The sequence below is a fragment of the Apus apus genome, chromosome 1 (assembly GCF_020740795.1).
Source record: "Apus apus isolate bApuApu2 chromosome 1, bApuApu2.pri.cur, whole genome shotgun sequence".
Classification (NCBI taxonomy): domain Eukaryota; kingdom Metazoa; phylum Chordata; class Aves; order Apodiformes; family Apodidae; genus Apus; species Apus apus.
Window position 1 is genome coordinate 10,911,065 of NC_067282.1, and position 19,042 is coordinate 10,930,106.

The following is a 19,042-nucleotide window of genomic DNA, read 5'->3' on the forward strand; positions in this document are numbered from 1 at the left end:
TACAGCATTTTTAAATATAATAAAAATAATATAATATAATAATATAATATAATAATATTACAATAATAATATAAATAAATATTATAATAATAATAAAAATAATATAATGTAATAAAAATTTTTTAATCTGAATGTTCATAAATGAGTGTAAGATAGCTGTGAAGGACCGATATGGAAGATTTTAAAGAGATGGAACTGGAATTGTTTTAAGGCGGAGGAAGAATATTCAAGACTGTGAAAAGATCACTATAAGGCAATTTGATGGTGCCTCTCATGTTACTTAATAATCATGATATTTACTTATTCAGAAAACAATTTTTACTGACTGAGATCTTCTCTGCAGACCAATGTCCACAGTACATCTGGTTTTAATGGAACATGATGAGATTAGCTAATGAAGTTTGGGAAATAAAACTATATTCACCATACAAACTTTCTCCTTCAATACCTGCTGCAAAAGTTTGAATTCTTTTGAATGCTCCTTTGCCCAGCCCCAGGGTGTGTATAGCTAGCAACCAGCACCCAAAGCAGCCCCAAACACAGACAGGTGATTCTTGTCCTTACTGGCAGAATCTCATTCCTCTTCCTTTACAGCCAACTTCTTATTCTCCCAACTCCCTTCACACGTGTGCTCTGTATCTTCCCTGGCTGCACCAGCACTGCTCCCATTCCCCTTATTCTTTCATCCACCTTGTCCTTCCTCAGCGTTTCTCAGCTCCTTCCTTAATCCTGGTGCTTTTCACACGCCGGGCTGATGTCTGTGAGGGCTGCTATCACATCACTTTCTTTCTCAGGTCTTTTGTTTCAGGTAGGAGGAAGGAAGCAGAAAATAAATCCCTTTGCTCAAAGGCCAGAGATAGAAATAAAACCAGGGCTTACTTATTTCCTAGTTTCTTGTCACCACTTTACAGTAATTGTATCAGCTTCTAAAGTATGCACACAAAACAGATCTAATTGCTGTTTCCTAGGAAGGGCAATGGAAAAGATGACTAATAAGAGGCTGAAGTTTTTGAAATGCAACAGTGATGTTTCTTCTCATGCTATTGAAAAACTGCCTCAAACCCTGGCTAGTTATTAATGAAAAACCCAAAATATTTGACAATGTCCAGGTAAAATCAGCCTTTGATATCAGCAGCTTCAGCAACCCATTGCTTGGATATACACTGTTTTTGCTGATGGTGTCTTCATTGCTTTGCCTTGAGACCTGATCAGGGTCAGGTCAAACCAGCAAGTCACAGAAGAAGGCAAGTTGGAACATAGAAGTGAGGAAGAACAGCCCCTGACCCAGGAGGGCTCAGCCAAATTTAGCAAGGGAGGTCAGCTGCTCTGAGGGGAACTCTGCTAACGGCCCAGATGTGTCCAGCAGCAACTTGGCCAAGCAAAACTATGAAAGGGCAGAGACCAGAATCAGCTGTAGTATTTTCCTTGCTACACCTACTGGGTTGGGAGATCAGATGTTTCCATAGCCCAGCCTCTCCAAGAATCTTTTGTCCTGGCCAGTCAATCACCCAGAACATGTAAGATTCACAGTGTGTATTTGTGTTTGCATACGTCTGTGTCTGTGTGTCTTCCCATCAGACCTGCACTTTTTCCCCCTCTAATTTTAACAGCTACTATCAATAAAAACTAAACTGACAGTGGCTTACACCTGACAAGTTACTCATTTGGATAACAGCATAATGCTTAAAATATAATAATTAGTGATGTCTGTGGTCTTATGAGGTGGTGGTGTCCAGGTTGGGCTAATTTTATTTGCACTCTACATAGAATGACAACTCTCAAGGTCAAAAGTTTAAGTTTAGATATCAGATTGTTAAGAAGCAGTTTTCTGTTTCTAGAGAAAAGCAAGAGAGTGACATACCCAGTATCATATCTGCCTGCCTATGAGTGCCTAACCTGACTGACCAAACCTCTTCCCAGTCAAGTCAAATGGGACTTAGCTTTGCCAGACCAGCCAAATAGCCTCATAATGAATTTCTACAGAATGCTACATTTTAATTGCTCTACCACTGTGCTCACCAACACTAATTCTAAAAATAATGACATCCAGATCATTAGAAATCTAAATGGTGAAGCCTAAGATAAAAGAAATACAATTAGGGAAGAGTACATGAACATCCAAGCACAACCTGAAAATATCATTTTAATATACCCAATATAGTATTGCATTCTATATGAATACATTCTTATGCAAGTGATCTCCTATCTCATCTCCTCACTTGCTAACTCTGAAACCCTGAATGACAACTCAAATGTCAGCCCTGTTAATTATTTCTCTACAAGTTATTTCAACAGAATATTCACTTAATGTGCTCGTCACAGAGTCAAAAAATTAAATCTTAAATCTATGCAAGATTACTAAAGTTCCAATTATCTACCCTTCTGCTGTCAAACTTAAATGTGACCAAAAGCAGCTTCCACAATCCTTATCACATTTTGTGCCCCTGAAAACTAAACTTGTAGAGATATCATAAATTAATTTAAATTCAAGATGAAACAAAATACACAATTTCTTTCCTGTAATCCCTTCAGACAGTATAAACTCAAATTTATGCTGTAGAGCTCAATTTTTTCTCTAACTTGCCTATTTTAACTGGAATAATTTTTAATAAATCCTTATGTCAGTGTGACACAATATAGCAAGTGGAGCATCTGTGGCACAGTATATAGCAACAGATTAAATGCACAATATGAAGTTTATCAGCCTTTTTTTTTTTTTTTCAATTGCAGACAAGATCACAGACAAGAGACTATTTCATTTTATAAGTAAAAACAAGTTAACCAAGAGATATTCTTGTCTATAGAGCACTAGAAACCATACCTGTGCTGCTAAACTACAAAGTATTATGTTTTATGCTGCAGTAGCAATAGCTACAAAGGAAAGACAATGCCATGCTAAAAGGTGCTGCAGTAAAGCTAATGATTATAATGAGTTTTCAGAAAAACAAGCAGAAAGCTGGTGAAGGGTCTGGAGAATAAGTCTTATGAGGAGTGTCTGAAGAAACTGGTTGTTTAGTCTGCAGAAAAGGAAGCGAAGGCGAGACCTCATTGCTCTCTACAGCTTCCTGAAAGGAGGGTGTCGTGAGGTGGGAGTAAGTTTGTTCTCCCAAGTTACAAGCAACTGGACAACTGGAAGTGCTCTCATGTTGCACTAGGGGAGGTTTAGATTGGATATTAGGAAAAATTTCTTTACCAAAAAGGTTGTCAGGCACCAGAACAGGCTGCCCAGGGAAGTGGTTGAATCACCATCCCTGGAGGCATTTAAGAGAGGTGTAGGTGTGGTGTCTGGGACATGATTTAGTGGTGGACTTGGCAGTGCTGGCTTAACAGTTGGACTTGATGTTCTTAAAGATCTTTTCCAACCTAAATGATTCCATGATTGCTTTTTTTTTTTCATCATTAAATATTGACATAGGAACATTAACTACATTAACTTGTAATTGTTACAGCAACAGACCTAGTGGCATCTTTATCCCCCTTCTGCAATCTCTCAGAGCACTACCCTTAATTTTAGGTTTCCTGTTACAGGATAAATTCTTAAAACTCTCCACTTTTAGACAAGGTCCCAGCCTACAGCATGACATCAATTGGTTTACCTTTCATATCCAACTAAATCCAATCTCTTTGTGTTCCTCCCTTCAGTGATCTCATAAGCTACTTAAGAAAAGAGTAGTTTTCAGTTTAAACTAGAAACAAAATATTTAGAAACACCACTCTGCCTCTATGTCTGTATCATGTCAGGATTTATCACCTCCTGCCAGTAAATTAGCTAGGCACCTTCAGAATCCTCAGGCAGATTTTATGCCTGTCTAATTTTTACAAACAGAAATCCTCCTTGCAAAAGTTCTTTTATAAATGTCATTCTTCTCTTATTGCTTCTGTCTTAGGGATTTTTTTTGGTAGGTTTTATTGTCTCTCAGTGACTTCTGCATATTTGTTGATGGATAGCTTATACTGAGCTGTGCCTTTCCCTTTGCCACTTCTAACAGAGCTTCTGTAAATTCAGTCAGGATGTTCATAAGCATCAAAAATAACATACAGAATGCCATTATTAAACTATTATAGAGCTTCTATGAATCCATCACATAAATAACACTAAACTAAAGTAGTTACTATGCTAAAGAAATGAGCATGTTTCTTATGAGAGCTACACTGAGCCTACTGCAACAACATGTTCAATCAAATTTGTCATCTGAGATTGCAAAGTAAGGTATGATATGGCCTGTAAATAAAAACTGTACTTAAAGTAAATACACAAATGCATTTACCTTTTACCTGCTGTGACATACTACACTACAAATATAAAATATTTTCAAGAATTACAGTGACAAATATCAAGGAAAGATAACCAGTAAGTATAGAATCATTTAACACTTACATGTCCATTATGCTCCTCCTTTAAAACTGTGCCTTTTATTCAGCTCTGGAAGTGCATTGTATTGAATTTTAAAATATTGATTTGTGATTAGAAATTGTGCTGGTTTGGTGGACTTTTTGGTAGCAAGGGAGGGGCCCTAGGAATGGCTCCTCTAAGAAGCTACTCAAAGCTCCCCCAGCTCAGGTGGCCAAGGCTGAGCCACCAGAGACACAACAGATGTGTCTAGTAGATGTCACAATCTGTTGTGTCCCTGCCCTGATCCACTTCCCTTTTTTCCTGCAGAAAGGTACTTATAGCTTTCCATTTTCCCATTAATTTTAGTCTATAAGGTGATTTGAAAGCAGTTTTCTTTCTTGGTTTTTTTGTTTTTTGTTTTTTGTTTTCTGGCTTTCTTAATTTGCAAAGCATGTGTAAAGCATGTGTAAAGCATGTTCTTCAAAAATCAACAAAAGTTTTGCATCTCATAAGACCAGCTCTAGTCAGGAGATGATGTGGATGAGCAAAAGCAAATACGAAGTGTCAACAATTTGGTATGTTTGGGATTTTTTTTAATATAGTGAATGAGATATTTAAAGGCACATCAGGGAGTTAGGAATTCTTGGAAGACACTTTTACCCAGAAGCACTCCTCTTCCCAACACTGGCAGGCTGGGAGATAGGTTTACAGAGTGGGAAACAACCCAGGTTAGTTAATTAATACAATTTTTTACATTTCTCCAATGCAAAGAAAGGATACAAGTCTATAAAGGTTCCCACCTTCATGACTGCCTTTCTCCCATCAGCCCAGCTTTGGAGATCAGCAATCTCTGGTTTTATTTCTTCTCTTTACAACTAGAAAAAGACACATTGCCTAAACTAGCTTGTAACTGAAGGGTAGGGCAGGATAGCAAGATAAGAAAAAAACCCATTGACACCAGTGAGAATGATGATGGAAGGTGATCCAAGCACAACAGCTTCCTACTATCCTCAGCAAACGTAGGCAAGAATCAGATGAGGAGATGTTAAAAGAGGGCCAGCTAACGATTCCAGAAGGGGCCAGTGAGTGCCACCACCCAGAGGTGGTGAGATATTTAAGAAGATAATGCAGGATATTGTACCTGGTAGGTCGAGGGAGGTGATTGTCCTCCTCTACCCTGCTCTCCCAAGACCCCAGCTGGAGCACTGTGTCCACTTCTGGAGTCTCCAGCATAAGAAAGACATGGACCTACTTAAGCAGGTCCAGAGAAGGGCCACAAAGATGACCTGAGAGCTGGAGCAGCTCTGCTCTGAAGACAGGCTGAGAGAGCTGGGGCTGTTCAGCCTGGAGAAGGGAAGGCTCTGGGGAGACCTTAGTGCAGCTTTCCAGTGCCCGAAGGGGCTGCAGGAAAGCTGGGGAGGGGTTGGATCAAAGAGTATAGTGATAGGATGAGGGGTAACAGTTTCAAACTGAAAGAGGGTAAATTTACATTAGCTCTTAGGAATATATTTTCTGTGGAGATGATGAGACACTGAAACAGCTTGCCCAGGGAAGCTGTAGGTGCCCCATCCCTGGAGAGTGTTCAAGGCCAGGTTGGACGGGGCTTTGGGCAACCTGATCTAACAGGAGGCGTCCCTGCCCACGCAGGGGGGGTTGGAACAAGATCATCCTTAAGACCCCTTCCAACCCAAACCATTCTGTGATGACACCGAGGTCCCCGGGCTGCTTCCCCCGCGCCACAGCAGCTCCCTGCCAGCCCCTTCATCCCTCCCCTCCAGCCGCTCCTGCCACCCCCTCCAGCCCCTCCAGCCCCCCCAGCCCCCCCAGCCCCTCCAGCCCCTCCAGCCCCCCCAGCCCCTCCAGCCCCCCCAGCCCCCCCAGCCCCCCCAGCTCCCCCGGCCCGTGTCCGCCCGCCCCGCCCCGCGGCCCCGCCAGCCCCGCAGACCTCCCGCCTTCCCGCCGGCCCGGCCGCCCTTGGCGTTGCTGCGGCGACGGGGGGAGCGGCCCGGCCCGCAACGGCGGCGGGAGCGGGAGCTGGGGCGGGATGGGAGCGGCGGGAAGGGGCCGCGGGGCTCGGGCACAGCGGCCGCGGCAGCCAGCGGAGCGACGGGGGCAGCGCGGCAGGTAGAGGCCGGGGAGGGGCGGCCGGGGGGCCGGGAGTGTCCCGGGTTCCTCAGGTGCTCGGCACGGCCGGGGCTGCCTCGGTGCCCGTGTCACCTCCGGTGTTGGTACCGGGTCAGTGTCACCTCAGGTGTGGTAGCGGGGCCGTGTCACCTCAGGGGCCGGTACCGGGGCCGTGTCACCTCAGGTGTGGTACCGGGGCCGTGTCACCTCAGGTGTTGGTACCGGGGCTGTGTCACCTCAGGGGCCGGTACCGGGGCCGTGTCACCCGTCCTGCCGAGCCCCTCGAGGGCTGCCCCTGCAGCCCTTCGGCTGAACGGGGGAGCGAAGGGTCAGTGGAGCCCAGCGTTGTGTTTGGGAGCAGCGACAGCCTGTACAGGTTAGTGAGGGCTGTGAGGTGGTCCTGAATGCAGCCGTGGATCTACGACAGATCTAGGTTTGTGTGCTTTCAGGTGTGTTGGCAAAGCATTGGCATCGCGAAAAAACTTCCTCGTGGAAAGCCAGGACTATCCGCACACGAGCACCACCCCCGGCTCTCTCAGTGCTGCACCAGGTGCAGGAGCGGCTGAGCTCGCTCCAGAAGCTTTTGTCTTGCCCATCCCAGACTGTAACTGGAACTACATTCCCCTGCAGTGGGAGAGTGACAGAAACTGAAAGCATAGAACTTTATTAATTGACTGTGAATGCATGCGTTTAAGAACCTGAATTATTTCATTTTTGCCGTTTCAACAGGTCAAAGCAGTAATCAGCAACATGGAGCAGGATTTAGAAGTGTTTCAGGAACAAGCTGGCACTAAGTAAGTAGTTAGTTATTGCCTGGGAATTGAATATACGATGGAATTGAATTATGTGAGTTTATAAAAAAATGTGAAAACCAAAATATTAATGATTTTAGAAGCAAACAGGGCTCTTTCTCAATTTCTTCTGCTTTCTATGCAAACTGGAGAGGTAATTAAGATGACACATCTTATTGCTTTATCTAAGCAATATATTCTATTCTATAAACCATTCTAATGACTGTTTCTGTTATTCACATTTTTTAAACCTTCCTACCTGAACAAAAGGTTTTTTTAAGATCATATGAAATGTTATTTTAAACTGTTAAAATAAATAATTGAGGTTGCTAGGCTACAGCAGAATAAACTTACATATCACAGCCCTTAAAACATTCACAAAACGATTAATTGCTAAAGTCCTCATCTTATTTCACACAGGTAATAACTACAGTTATTCTTCCCAACTATTAAAGTGCACTTTTCATCACAACAGAATCATCTTTTTTGACATTATCCAAGTTCTGCTCCTTTAGTGTTAGTCTAAAAAAGTATTAATACCACACAGTATTTCTATTTCTAAATAAATTTAAACATGAGTGAGATTTGGTATTAGACCTCATCTCATCCAGCCTTTTCAAGGAACACAGCAATATAAAAAGTATTTTCCCATATAATTAGCAAAGTAGAGTATTTATCTATCCATCTTAATTTGTAAATAAACTTATTACCTATTTTTCATGTAAGACAGTTTCTTCTATCATTATTTCCACAAAGCAGTCCAAGGTGATATGGTACATATTAAGTGCAAAAGCATTTCTTAAAATAACAGAAACATGCATATTCAATCACACCTTATTCTGGCCCAAGAAAGATTTAATAGGATTTGAAATTGTGCTCTGTTGTACTGAAGAATAAATAATGTGTGCACTTCTCATGATAGAAATAAATTGCTGCAGTAGAATATTGTATTCTGAAGAATGTGGCCCTTTTTTTTGGTTGGTTTTTTTTGGCTTTGAGAAGGATTGTTTTTGTTAGTGATATGTTTGGTAGATATGGTCATGTGAAAACTTGAATTAGAAAAAAATCAATATATTGCTGTTCTTTAGATACTACTTTAATAAATCAGAAGCTTGTCTCAAGAGTTCAGGTCCTGCCTGGCTTATGTTGTAATTGATGTTTGTGAAGTTTCAGGCAATTGCATATGAATCTAGAGAGTGATTTGTCCCATCACAACCCAGGTATTCTAGGTAGCTATTTATTTCCATTACCTATACAGAGACTAGTTTAAAACACACATCCAGTGATAGCAGACATCAATTTCAGTCTGTGCTGACAGAGGTAATGCAGATAGCTCTTAAATTTGAGAATATGGCTCAATAATGGTGGTGGAAATAATGAAAATTGCATCCCAACTGCAAGAACTCCTGAATCACAAATTATCCATCTACAGATGTGTATGGTTTTGTATGGCTGCAAAATGTTAAATAGATTAGTTGTTCTTGATAAAATGGAACTTTGGGGTAGGAGATTCTAAAGGACTGTGTATCATAACTGGTTTAAACATTTCCTATTTTTAAAGCAAGTTTTAAGAAGAAAGAAATTAATACAGGCTCTAGAAGCTGGGTTGAGGATCAAAAACTAATGAATATACTATCTAAGATGGAATTCTTCATTAACATTGTTCTGCATAGGTTTTGCTTGTGTTAAGCATGATTATGGTCTTACTTATTTTCCTATTTGTCAGCAAATCTCAGTAATAGAAGAAGGCATGAAACAGAGACTGACAGTTTGAACCCAACAATTCTTAAAATGTCAGTTTCTGAATTGCAACTTTAGAAGTATATGGCTAATAATATTATTTCTATGCCTATTAGGAAACAATCAGAAAAATACAGATCTGTGCAGAACTCCAAAGCAAAAGACAGATAAGTAGAGCTAGAAAAGTTGTAACTAGCTCAAGAATAATTTGTGATAAAAGCCTGCACTTGGTAAAACTTATCTGGATTTTGGTTGGTCTAAATTTGGAAGCACCTAGATTTTACATGAAGATCACAGAATCACAGAAAGACCTCTGAGATCATGAAGTCCAGCCTCTGACCTAACACCACCACATCAACCAGACCATGGCACTAAGTGCTACATCCAGTCTTCCCTTAAACACTTCCAGGGATGGTGACTGGACCACTTCCCTGGGCAGATAAATAGTTATTAATGACAGCAGAATATGAATCATCTCTATTTTCACCAATACAGAAACAGAATAAAAGAAGACTAAGAGCTCTCCCTCCATTATACCTTTAAGTGTTTTGAACAGTTTCAAAGTCAATGCAATAAATAGCTGCCACTTTGTTAAGTACAAGTCATTACATCCATGTATGAAGAATCCCTTTGATGTATGAATTCAGCAAAGGGGGAACACTGAATACATATGGGTAGACCCCCATACTTCTTCATTTTATGGGAAATCTTGTTCTTTTTGTGTTTGTTTACCTGCTGGCATATTAAACAAAAGATACCAGAGTTTCCTGCAGTCCACATCCGGTCATCAAAATAAATTATCACAATTGTGATACCACACTTTAAAAACATTGAAGGGACTAAAATAATAGTTAGAGCAGCTAGTAGTACCTCTGTGCAAGTAGGTGGGGATAACTGCTGAATACACTTTTAGGCAAATCTGTTTGCAATGCCACAGCCAGGATACAGAGTAGTTCTGGTAGCAGGACAGCAATAATAATCTACAGCTTCTGGTACAGCTTTCTATTTTCAGCTGCAGGTGTACCTACAGGAACTAGGTAAGGAAGTGGACAGAGAAGGTGAAGACAGACTGAAAGGCTTTTTCAGAAGGGTTTTTTTTCTTCAATAGCTCCCTTGTATATATTGGTGGTTCTATATTCAAGAAACAGAAGAACTTTGAGAGAAAATTTTCTAGCAACCTCTGCAGAACTTACCTTGTTGGGGCTGATCTGAAAATTATAGGTGAAACTTGAAGAGAGAAGGATGTCAACCATGGTGGGTCTGAAAGAGCAGGTATCTCATGATCCAGGCTAGTGGTTGAATTTGCACTTGCATAGTAATGTTTACATGATCCATGGAACACACAATAAAGTACCTGTTTCTGAAGACTAAAATCAGATAGCTGAGTCTTTGCTGGTGGTTCATCAAAGTGTTGCCTCCTGGTAGTACATGAGGCTGGAAGGGCCCAGGTCCTTGTAGCAGTATCACAGAAGAGGTTGTCCCTGAGTATCACTTAATCATCTGTTTTTAAGATAACATTTCATATTCAACCAGAGGGAATCAAAGTTTGCTGCATCATTAGTGCTATTTTGAGATGAGCTTCAGGCACTTGGAGAGGGGGCAGTTTTACTTTGTAATATGTACATCACTTGCTTGCAATTTTTTTGTTATCATTCTATGACTCAGATTTTAAAAACTGCATGCTAGCAGTTTTAACATTAAAAAGGCCTTAAGATTTATGTGTGTTTTGTACAAATCTTTCCAAGCTTAATGTTCATAATGTTAAAATTTCAAGAGTTTTTTTTATATAAAAAAAGTTCTTAAAAATTTAAATTTTAATTGTGATATAATAAATCTCCAACAAATTAACCCCAGTTTCCTGCAATAATTATCAAAAGAAGGGATATGCACCATAATTTGGGGTATTGAAAAACTCTCCAATACTTCCTAGGATGGAGGGCTTACAGGCCCAGTGCCTGCCTTCTGTAGGTTGCTGCTGCATTGTGCAGAAGCTGCACCATCTTTTTTCTCTGTCTGACTGTCTCTGTGGCAGTTATTTCATAAAATAATATCTGTGTTTATTTTAAGGAAATAGCTCTGCTTATTCTAACAAACCATCATGCCATTAAGATACTAGAATGACTGCAAACTGATTAGGGATCATAAAGATATTAAAAGAGAAATGGGAATGAAGTAGAAAGGTTTATGAATAGTTAACTGGGATGAGAACAGCATATGCAGATAATGGATGACACTGAAAAAAAGGTGTGAGATGCAACAGCTGCTATTTCACAGAAGTTCTAAAATCCAACACATTATTCTGCCATCTAAAAACAGTCAGTGTAGGGTTTTCCTTCGCTCCAGTAAGATACATGCCCCTCTAGATGCCCTGTAGATAAAAATATCTGTATCTAGCATACTGTGAGTTCTGAACATAATAAAAATGCTTAGAAGTTGTGGTATTTTCAAAAATAAAATTAAGTTGGTAAAAAGAATATTCTTTCAATAAATGACATGCAGTAAGCCTTACAGCAGTAAGTCTGCTAAAGCCTTTTATAAAAAAAACTTGTCTAATTCTGATCTCATATCTCCTCACCCTCTACTCTGCCCTAGTAAGACCACATCTGGAGTATTGTGTCTGGTTCTGGGCTCCCCAGTTCAAGAGGACAGGAATATGCTGTGGGGCTACAAGGATGATTAAGGGACTGGAACATCTGTCATACAAGAAAAGGTTAAGAGACCTGGGGCTGTTTAGTCTTGAGAAGAGAAGACTAAGAGGGGACCTTATTAATGTCTACAAATATCTGAAGGGTGGATGTCAAGAATGGGCCAGTCTCTTTTCAGTGGTGCCCTGTGATAGGACAAGGGGAAATCGCACCAAGTTACAACACAGGAAATTCCACCTCAACATGAGGCAAAGCTTCTTACTGTGAGGGTGACAGAGCACTGGAACAGGCTGCCCAGAGAGGTTGTGGAGTCTCCTTCTCTGGAGACTTTCAAGACCTGTCTGGACAAATTCCTGTGTGATCTGCCCTGGGTGTTCCTGCTGCAGCAGGGGGGTTGGATTTATTGATCTTCAGAGATCCCTTCCAACCCCTAACATTCTGTGATGCTGTGATTCTATGATGATTAAACTGAGATAAAATTGAAGTCTTAAATGATTGACAAATGACAAATTCTTTCTTGGTGATGTGTAATTAATCATAGTGATTGAAAACAGTCTGATTTTTTCTCCTGTATGACTCGATGGCGATTAAGTTTTATAGAAAATGTATGGGCTCATATACACAGTTAGGCTGTTTGTTCAATACCTAACTCTTCTTTCTAACAGTCCGAAGCATCTCTGAGTTTTCATGGAATAAAATTCCCCTACTTTATTTTATGGTGAGGAATTAGGCAAGAGTGTACATTGTCTCCTTTATCTTCTTCCCAAACACTAGAATCCTAGGTTAAGTGGATAAAAGACAGTAAGTCAGGAAAATAAAAGTGTTCAGGAACATTTCAATAAACAGTTTTATTTAATTATGATATAAATTTTTTTTTCTAACTGCAATGTTTCACTGGAAGTTCAGAAGATTAATGAGTTCTAGAAAGATTCTGACTTTTAAATAAATCACTGCAGATCTGAAATGCCAGCTGTAAATATTCAGGCTGACAGAACCTCTCAGTTCATAAAACAACTGGGCAATAAACTCTCTAAAACACTTGAGGAAAAATAAATCTCATATGCCCTAGAAGGACTCTATAGCTTTGATGGGAAATAGTAATTTCTACACATAAAAAGTTTTAGAGTGTAGAAAGAATCATGCAATTTCTTTCAGTGTTTTCTTGTCTTCAAATACAAAGTTGCAATGCATATGGAATGAAGAAATCTCCATAGTGAAGTTCAGATACCTTGTATATACCAGCTAAATGGTGTACAACAGCTGATTTAAACATTGTTTGACACTGTCCAAAAAAAGCTTCATTTTTAGAATCAGTGTACTGCTCCTGTATAAAGGGATTGTATAAGAGGGCAACTTTGACTGCTTTCAGTTTCTGATGACCCTTCTAATGTACCCCAAACTAGTCATATATCATTATTTTGTTACTTAGGACACAGAATATTCCTAAAGCAACATTGTCTATTACTGACAATGAAGACATAGTGTAAGGGATGTATTCCTAATTTCATCTCAGAAACGTGAGAAAACATCTAATGTTTATGTTGCAGATACTGTACAAAACTCTATAAAATCCAGCACATGGTCCCCCAAAGACAAGTTCTTTTTCAAAATGCACTCGCTTCTGTGCTTCCTAGTTGAATAAAAACTTACTGTTAATATACAATTCACCTTGTTATTTAAGTAATTTTTTTACAAAGAGAATGGGAAAGCAGAGTGTAAAAACTGAACTGTCAGTTAAGAATGGTGGCTAGCTTTCAAGCCAGCTATTTAATAACTTCCTCCAAAAAGCTTTGCTGTGCCCATAAAAACCTGAAAATTCATCTTCTCCTTCTCTTGTCCACTGAGGTTTGAGCCTGGATACTTTAAACTCAATTCATGTTCATTTGACAGTTCATCCCTGAAAGAATGAGAGGATATCAAACAGCATTTAAGCTAAGCAGGAAGTCCAGAATATGCTAAATACTCTGATACTTACTTCAGGCAAACTTAAGACAGATGAAGCGTGATTTCACCTACATTTGAAGGCATCATCTAGCTTTCCTGTTCCTTTCTGCTGTTGAGAAGTGGTTATTTTCACCAGAATCAAAATAAAAACTCAGCAATATAACTATTTTTTTTTTGTTTTCTCCCGTATTTTTCATTTGAAAAAATTAAATTTTATTTTATTTTTTTCATTATTAGAGCTTCTCCATGTGAAACTGGACTTCAGGAATTAGTGCATCAAATTGACATAATGATAAACAGCAAAAAAATGGAATGGGAAAGGAAGATGAAAGCTTTAGAAGCAAAGGTGGATATCCAGGATAAAGAATTAGCAAGTGCCCAAAGCAAACTGGATCAGAAAGGTCAAGAGGTATTTAAGAATATCATATTCTGTAAATAAAGTATTTGTTCTGGGAGTTAGTTCATAGTATTCTCTAAATGCTCTATAAGGAGACCATTCTGTTCTATCACACCCTTAAAAGGTCACTGATTATCCTTAGTGTTTTCTTCTAAGGTGTGCTTCTGTTCTGAAAAGTGATTGTGAAAATGTCAGTGAAAGTCTCACATTTCTTCTATTTCCCTGAAGTCAAAATTAAATATTGTCAGTTTAGCTGTAAAAAGCTAATTTGATGTTTTTTCTAAATGCCAACAATTCTAGTTTCATCAGAAATTTTCAGTGGAAATGTACAGCTCAAAAAGCTTCACAAATGTCTTTGTAATTCCTATTTATACTGTAATACCTATTTTATACCTGATTTTTATAATTTCACATGATATACTGTCTTTGTAAGATGATTTTATTATTAATAGTGAAGGCTGGAATTGTATGATCACTTAGAAGTCAGAATTAAACTGAAAGCCCCTGTTTACCTGTTGGTGCCCATACTTCACAGTCGAGTCTGCTGAACACTCGTTCAGGAGCATCATTAGATCTAGCACAGCATTCTGTTCTGCTGCCAAGCACCTGTAGTTAGGTGTTCAGACATGGATGTCCTTGTCTGAGCGAGGTGACTAAACTGCCAGTGGGAGTTTTGAAAATGAAATCACTCTCCTGAATAGCAGTTCCAGGCTTGCCTTTAGTCTTTGCAGTCAGAGGAACCAAGAGATAGTTCAGCATATCCGACGCAGCTTCCAGCTGCCCTCCAGAAAAACATAGGTGTCTTGTATGATGCTGGTCACATTTCTAAGTTCTGTGTGAAACTCTCAGGTAATTCAAGATGCTTCAGAGGGCACTGCACTTTGGGAGCTGGCATGAGTCTACAGCATTCCCTGGTAATTTTACAGAAGTATATGAAAGTCATATGTATGATTATATAAGCCATTCAAGTAGAATTTTCACACTGGGACACAGCAGTTCATTCATGTAGTTGGGTCAGAAATGCTTTCATCAAATGCTCTTTCATGACAGAGTCATATAGTATTATTGTTAAATCATAACATAACTATAAAATCCTTAGCTTAATGTTGATACAGCCTGGGTTTCTGGTATCCAGTTTTATTTTTAAGTTACTGAATTAAGATATATTTTTAATATCTATCTTTTAAGCTACAGTCATTTTTCAAAGTTTCAAATTACTATTCCAGAAGTTACATATTTTGGAACACTTCAGAAAAGGTCAATTTGAATCCTTGTTCTAATTCTAGATAGGACTACTTCGACAGAAACTGGAAGACTTACAAAAAACTAAATATGAAATGGCTCAGAATTATGAAACTCAGCTTCAAGCACTGAAATCTCAAGTAAGAAAAATGTCCATTTCATTATTTCATGATTGCAGTATAAAGAGTGTATACATCCCTAATGCTATAGAGTATCTTAATGGATTTGGGAAAGATTAATGGTGTCATACAAATGATGATGACTGCAGCTTCCTACCAGGCTCCTTTGTAATTTCTATAGTGACATGTCCAAACTCTTTGGATGGATTTTGATGTGATTGTGACATCTGTCATGAAGACAGAATCATAGAAGCGTTGGAAGGTCAGGGTTGGAAGGGACCTCTAGAGACCATCTAGTCCAACTCCCCCACTAAAGCAGGATCACCCAGAGCACATTACTCAGGACTGCATCCAGGTGGGTTTTGAGTATCTCCAGAGAAGGGAACTCCACAACCTCCCTGGGCAGCCTGTCCCAGTGCTCTGTCACCCTCACTGTATTTTTCCTCATATTTAAATGGAACTTCCCATGTTCCAACTTGTGCCTGTTGCCCCTCATCCTGTTACTGGGAACTACTGAGCAGAGTCTGGCTCCATCCTCCTTACACCCACCCTTTAGATACTTGTAGCCATTAATAAGGTCTCCCCTCAGCCTTCTCTTCTCCAGGCTAAAGAGTCCCAGCTCTGCCAGCCTTTCCTCATTAGGGAGATGCTCCAGTCCCCCAGTCAGCTTTGTTGCCCTCTGCTGGACTCTGTCCAGTGGTCTCAAGTCTGATGCACACTTAGAATTTAAAGAATGAAACTGTTCTTATCATGTCTTCACTATAATTTTTTCTGGGTTTAGTTTGCCTGTTTTACAGGGATTATTAAAGTGGTCTGGTAGCTTTCCACAAGAGAACACAGTATCAGAACTAGAGTAACCTGGATTATTGACACTGGGAATTTGTTTTGGCTTTATTTATTTCAGTGTGTGCTTGCAGCCCAGAAAGCCAATCATAGCCTGGGCTGCATAAAAAGAAACATGGCCAGCAGGTCCAGGGAGGTGATTCTCCCTTTCTACTCCACTGTCATGACACCCCACTTGGAGTATTGTCTCCAACTCTGGGCACCCCAGTATGAGAAAGACATGAACCTGTTGGAGACAATCCAAAGGAGGGGTCACAAAAATCATCAGAGGGCTGGAACACTATGAAGACATGCTGAGAGAGTAGGGGTTGTTCAACCTGGAGAAGAGAAGGTGCTGGGGAGAAATGACTGTAGCCTTTCAATACTTAAAGGAGACTTAGAAGAAACATGGAGAGAGACACTTTAATTCTGTATTGTTTTTCCTGCTATTCCACACTTCCCTACACTGAGTTCTCCTACCAGAGATTTAGTATTCCATTCCATTTCTAATTACTTCCTTGAAAGTAATTAAAAATTTCCAGTCATCACACTTACTGTAGAATCATCTTGAATTGAGTAAATTGGATATTATTTTCATTTAGAGCTGGTAACACTTGCCACCTAAATCGATTGAACCAATAAATGTATAATTTATTTTTAAGTTCATGTTGCCTTTAATATGGAAATTGATTTGGCAAACGGTTCTGTAAGTAAGAAGAGAATGTTTTGGTTGTTATGTAATTAACACTATTAATCATTTGGGAGAGTAGCTAGAAACAAAAGCTGTTTTATAATTTACACAAAGTACAGAAAAAGAAACAACATCTTAGCGTGATTATTGAGAAAATAAACATAATTCAACAAAAAACTGTGTAACTCTTTTACATAGCAGTTGTGAGGTACCTTTAGCAATGCAGCACTACCCCCAAAAATGTTGCAGATCTCTCTTTTCTCACCCTTTTTCACATTTTCTGCAATACTTTTTATGTCTTAATTTATTTATTTTTAATCACATCCCCAAAACAACTGGGTTTTTATTACATGTTAAGAACTGCATTGAAATTGAACTTTCTGAAATTGAAACTCCAGGTCATTTTCCATAATGTTTTTGATTTTGAAGTTGTTAATTACCCTGCAGGTCCTCCCTATGATGTGGCAGGTTGACCTTGGTTGGGCACCAAGTGCCCACCAAAAGCTGCTCTATCACTCTCCTCCTTGGGTTGACAGTGGAGAGAAAATAAAACAAAAGGGTCATGGGTTGAGATAAGGACAGGGAGAGTTCATGCAACAATTACCATCATGGGCAAAACAGACTTGACTTGGGGAAATACATTTATTGAAAATCAAACCAGAGTAGGGTAATGAGAAATAGAACTAAATCTTAAAACACCTTTCCCTCATCCCTCCTTTCTTCCCTGGCTTAACTTTATTCCTGATTTTCTCTACTTTCTCCGCCTGAGCAGCTCAGGGGGACAGATAATGGGGATTGCAGTCAATTCATCAGGTGTTTCTGCTGCTCCTTCCTTCTCAAGGGAGAAGGACTCCTTACACTCTTTTCCTGCTCCAGCATGGGGTCCCTCCTCCAGCATGAGTCCTTCCCACAGGTTGCAGTTCTTCACAAACTGCTCCAGCATGAGTCCTTTCCATGAGGTGCAGTCCTTCAGGAACAGACTGCTCCCATTTGGTCCCCTACAGGGTCACAAGACCTTCCAGCAAACTTATGTGGGCTTTCCATGGGGTCACAACCTCCTTTAGGGCACATCCACCTGCTCTGGTGTGAGGTTCTCCATGGGCTGCAGGTGAATATCTACTCCACCCTGGACATCCATGGGCTGCAGGGGGACAGCCTGCCTCACCATGGTCTGCACCACAGGCTTCATGGGAATCTCTGCTCTGACATCTGGAGCACTTCTTGCCCCTCCTTTACTGACCTTGGTGTCTGCGGGGTTCTTTCTGTCACATATTCTCTCTCCTCTCCCTGACTGCAAAACTGTACATGATTTTCTCCCCTTCTTAAATATTTTCTCATGGAGGCTCTACCACTGTCACTGGTGGGCTTGACCTTGGCCGGGGGTGGGTCCATCTTGGAGCCAGCTGGCATTGGCTCTACTGGACACAGGGGAAGCTTCAAGAAGCCACCCACCTCCTCACTATCAAAACCTTGCCACGTAAACCTGATACACATGAGCAAATACAATGCATTTTCTGGGCTTTTTTGTTGTTGTTGTTGTTGTGTTTGTTCTTTGTTTGTTTTTTTTTTAAGAATCTGACCCTTCCTAACCTAAAAGCTTCTCTCTGTAAACCTCATTGTAGTTCTTGCCAAGATTCTCCTTTTTCATTACCTTGCAGACGACCACCTAACGTTTCTTTGAGTTTCTTGATTGCTTTTCATCTTCATGCAAGAAGTTTGGATTTGTAGCTCTTAAAAATAGACATCACTTTCCCAATCTATGCCCATCAACATTTCATTCTCTCTCAGTCGTCCTATTTATTTTACCAAAGATTCCAGCACTTACTCTTTGCCTTTTTATTTTCTGATTCCCATTCCTCCCCTTTCACCAAACTGAATTTCTTTATGAAACACCCATCCATGACACATGCATTGAAGAAGGAAACTCTTAAGTGCCTAAGTTAGGAGGCCTGCCTAGGTTTTTAGGTGATAAACAAAAAGTTTTCCTGTCAGAACAATTCCAAGCACCTATACTAGACAGTATGACTATCCCACTCAGCTCTTCTAGCTTTTATTATGTCTCCTTATTGAGTTTCTTTCTTAAATTACAGCACTGCAGTGTCTACAATAGAATAAATTTAATGTCACTGATCCTCAGCTGCACAGACTCGTACCTAAAATATAGAGCTTTCCTGACTATTAATCTTTGCTTTAT

At 39.9% G+C, this 19,042-nt stretch overlaps 1 protein-coding gene across 1 annotated transcript in view; it reads left to right on the top strand.

Annotated features, from left to right (window-relative positions):
* DEUP1 (deuterosome assembly protein 1) overlaps window positions 1–19,042 on the top strand; it is a 99,026-nt gene that overhangs the window by 45,887 nt on the left and 34,097 nt on the right. Inside the window, exons 3-5 of the mRNA XM_051644103.1 lie at window positions 7,187–7,251; window positions 13,815–13,986; window positions 15,261–15,356. Coding sequence (XP_051500063.1) covers window positions 7,187–7,251; window positions 13,815–13,986; window positions 15,261–15,356 — 333 coding nt within the window. The remainder of the gene's footprint in view (window positions 1–7,186; window positions 7,252–13,814; window positions 13,987–15,260; window positions 15,357–19,042) is intronic.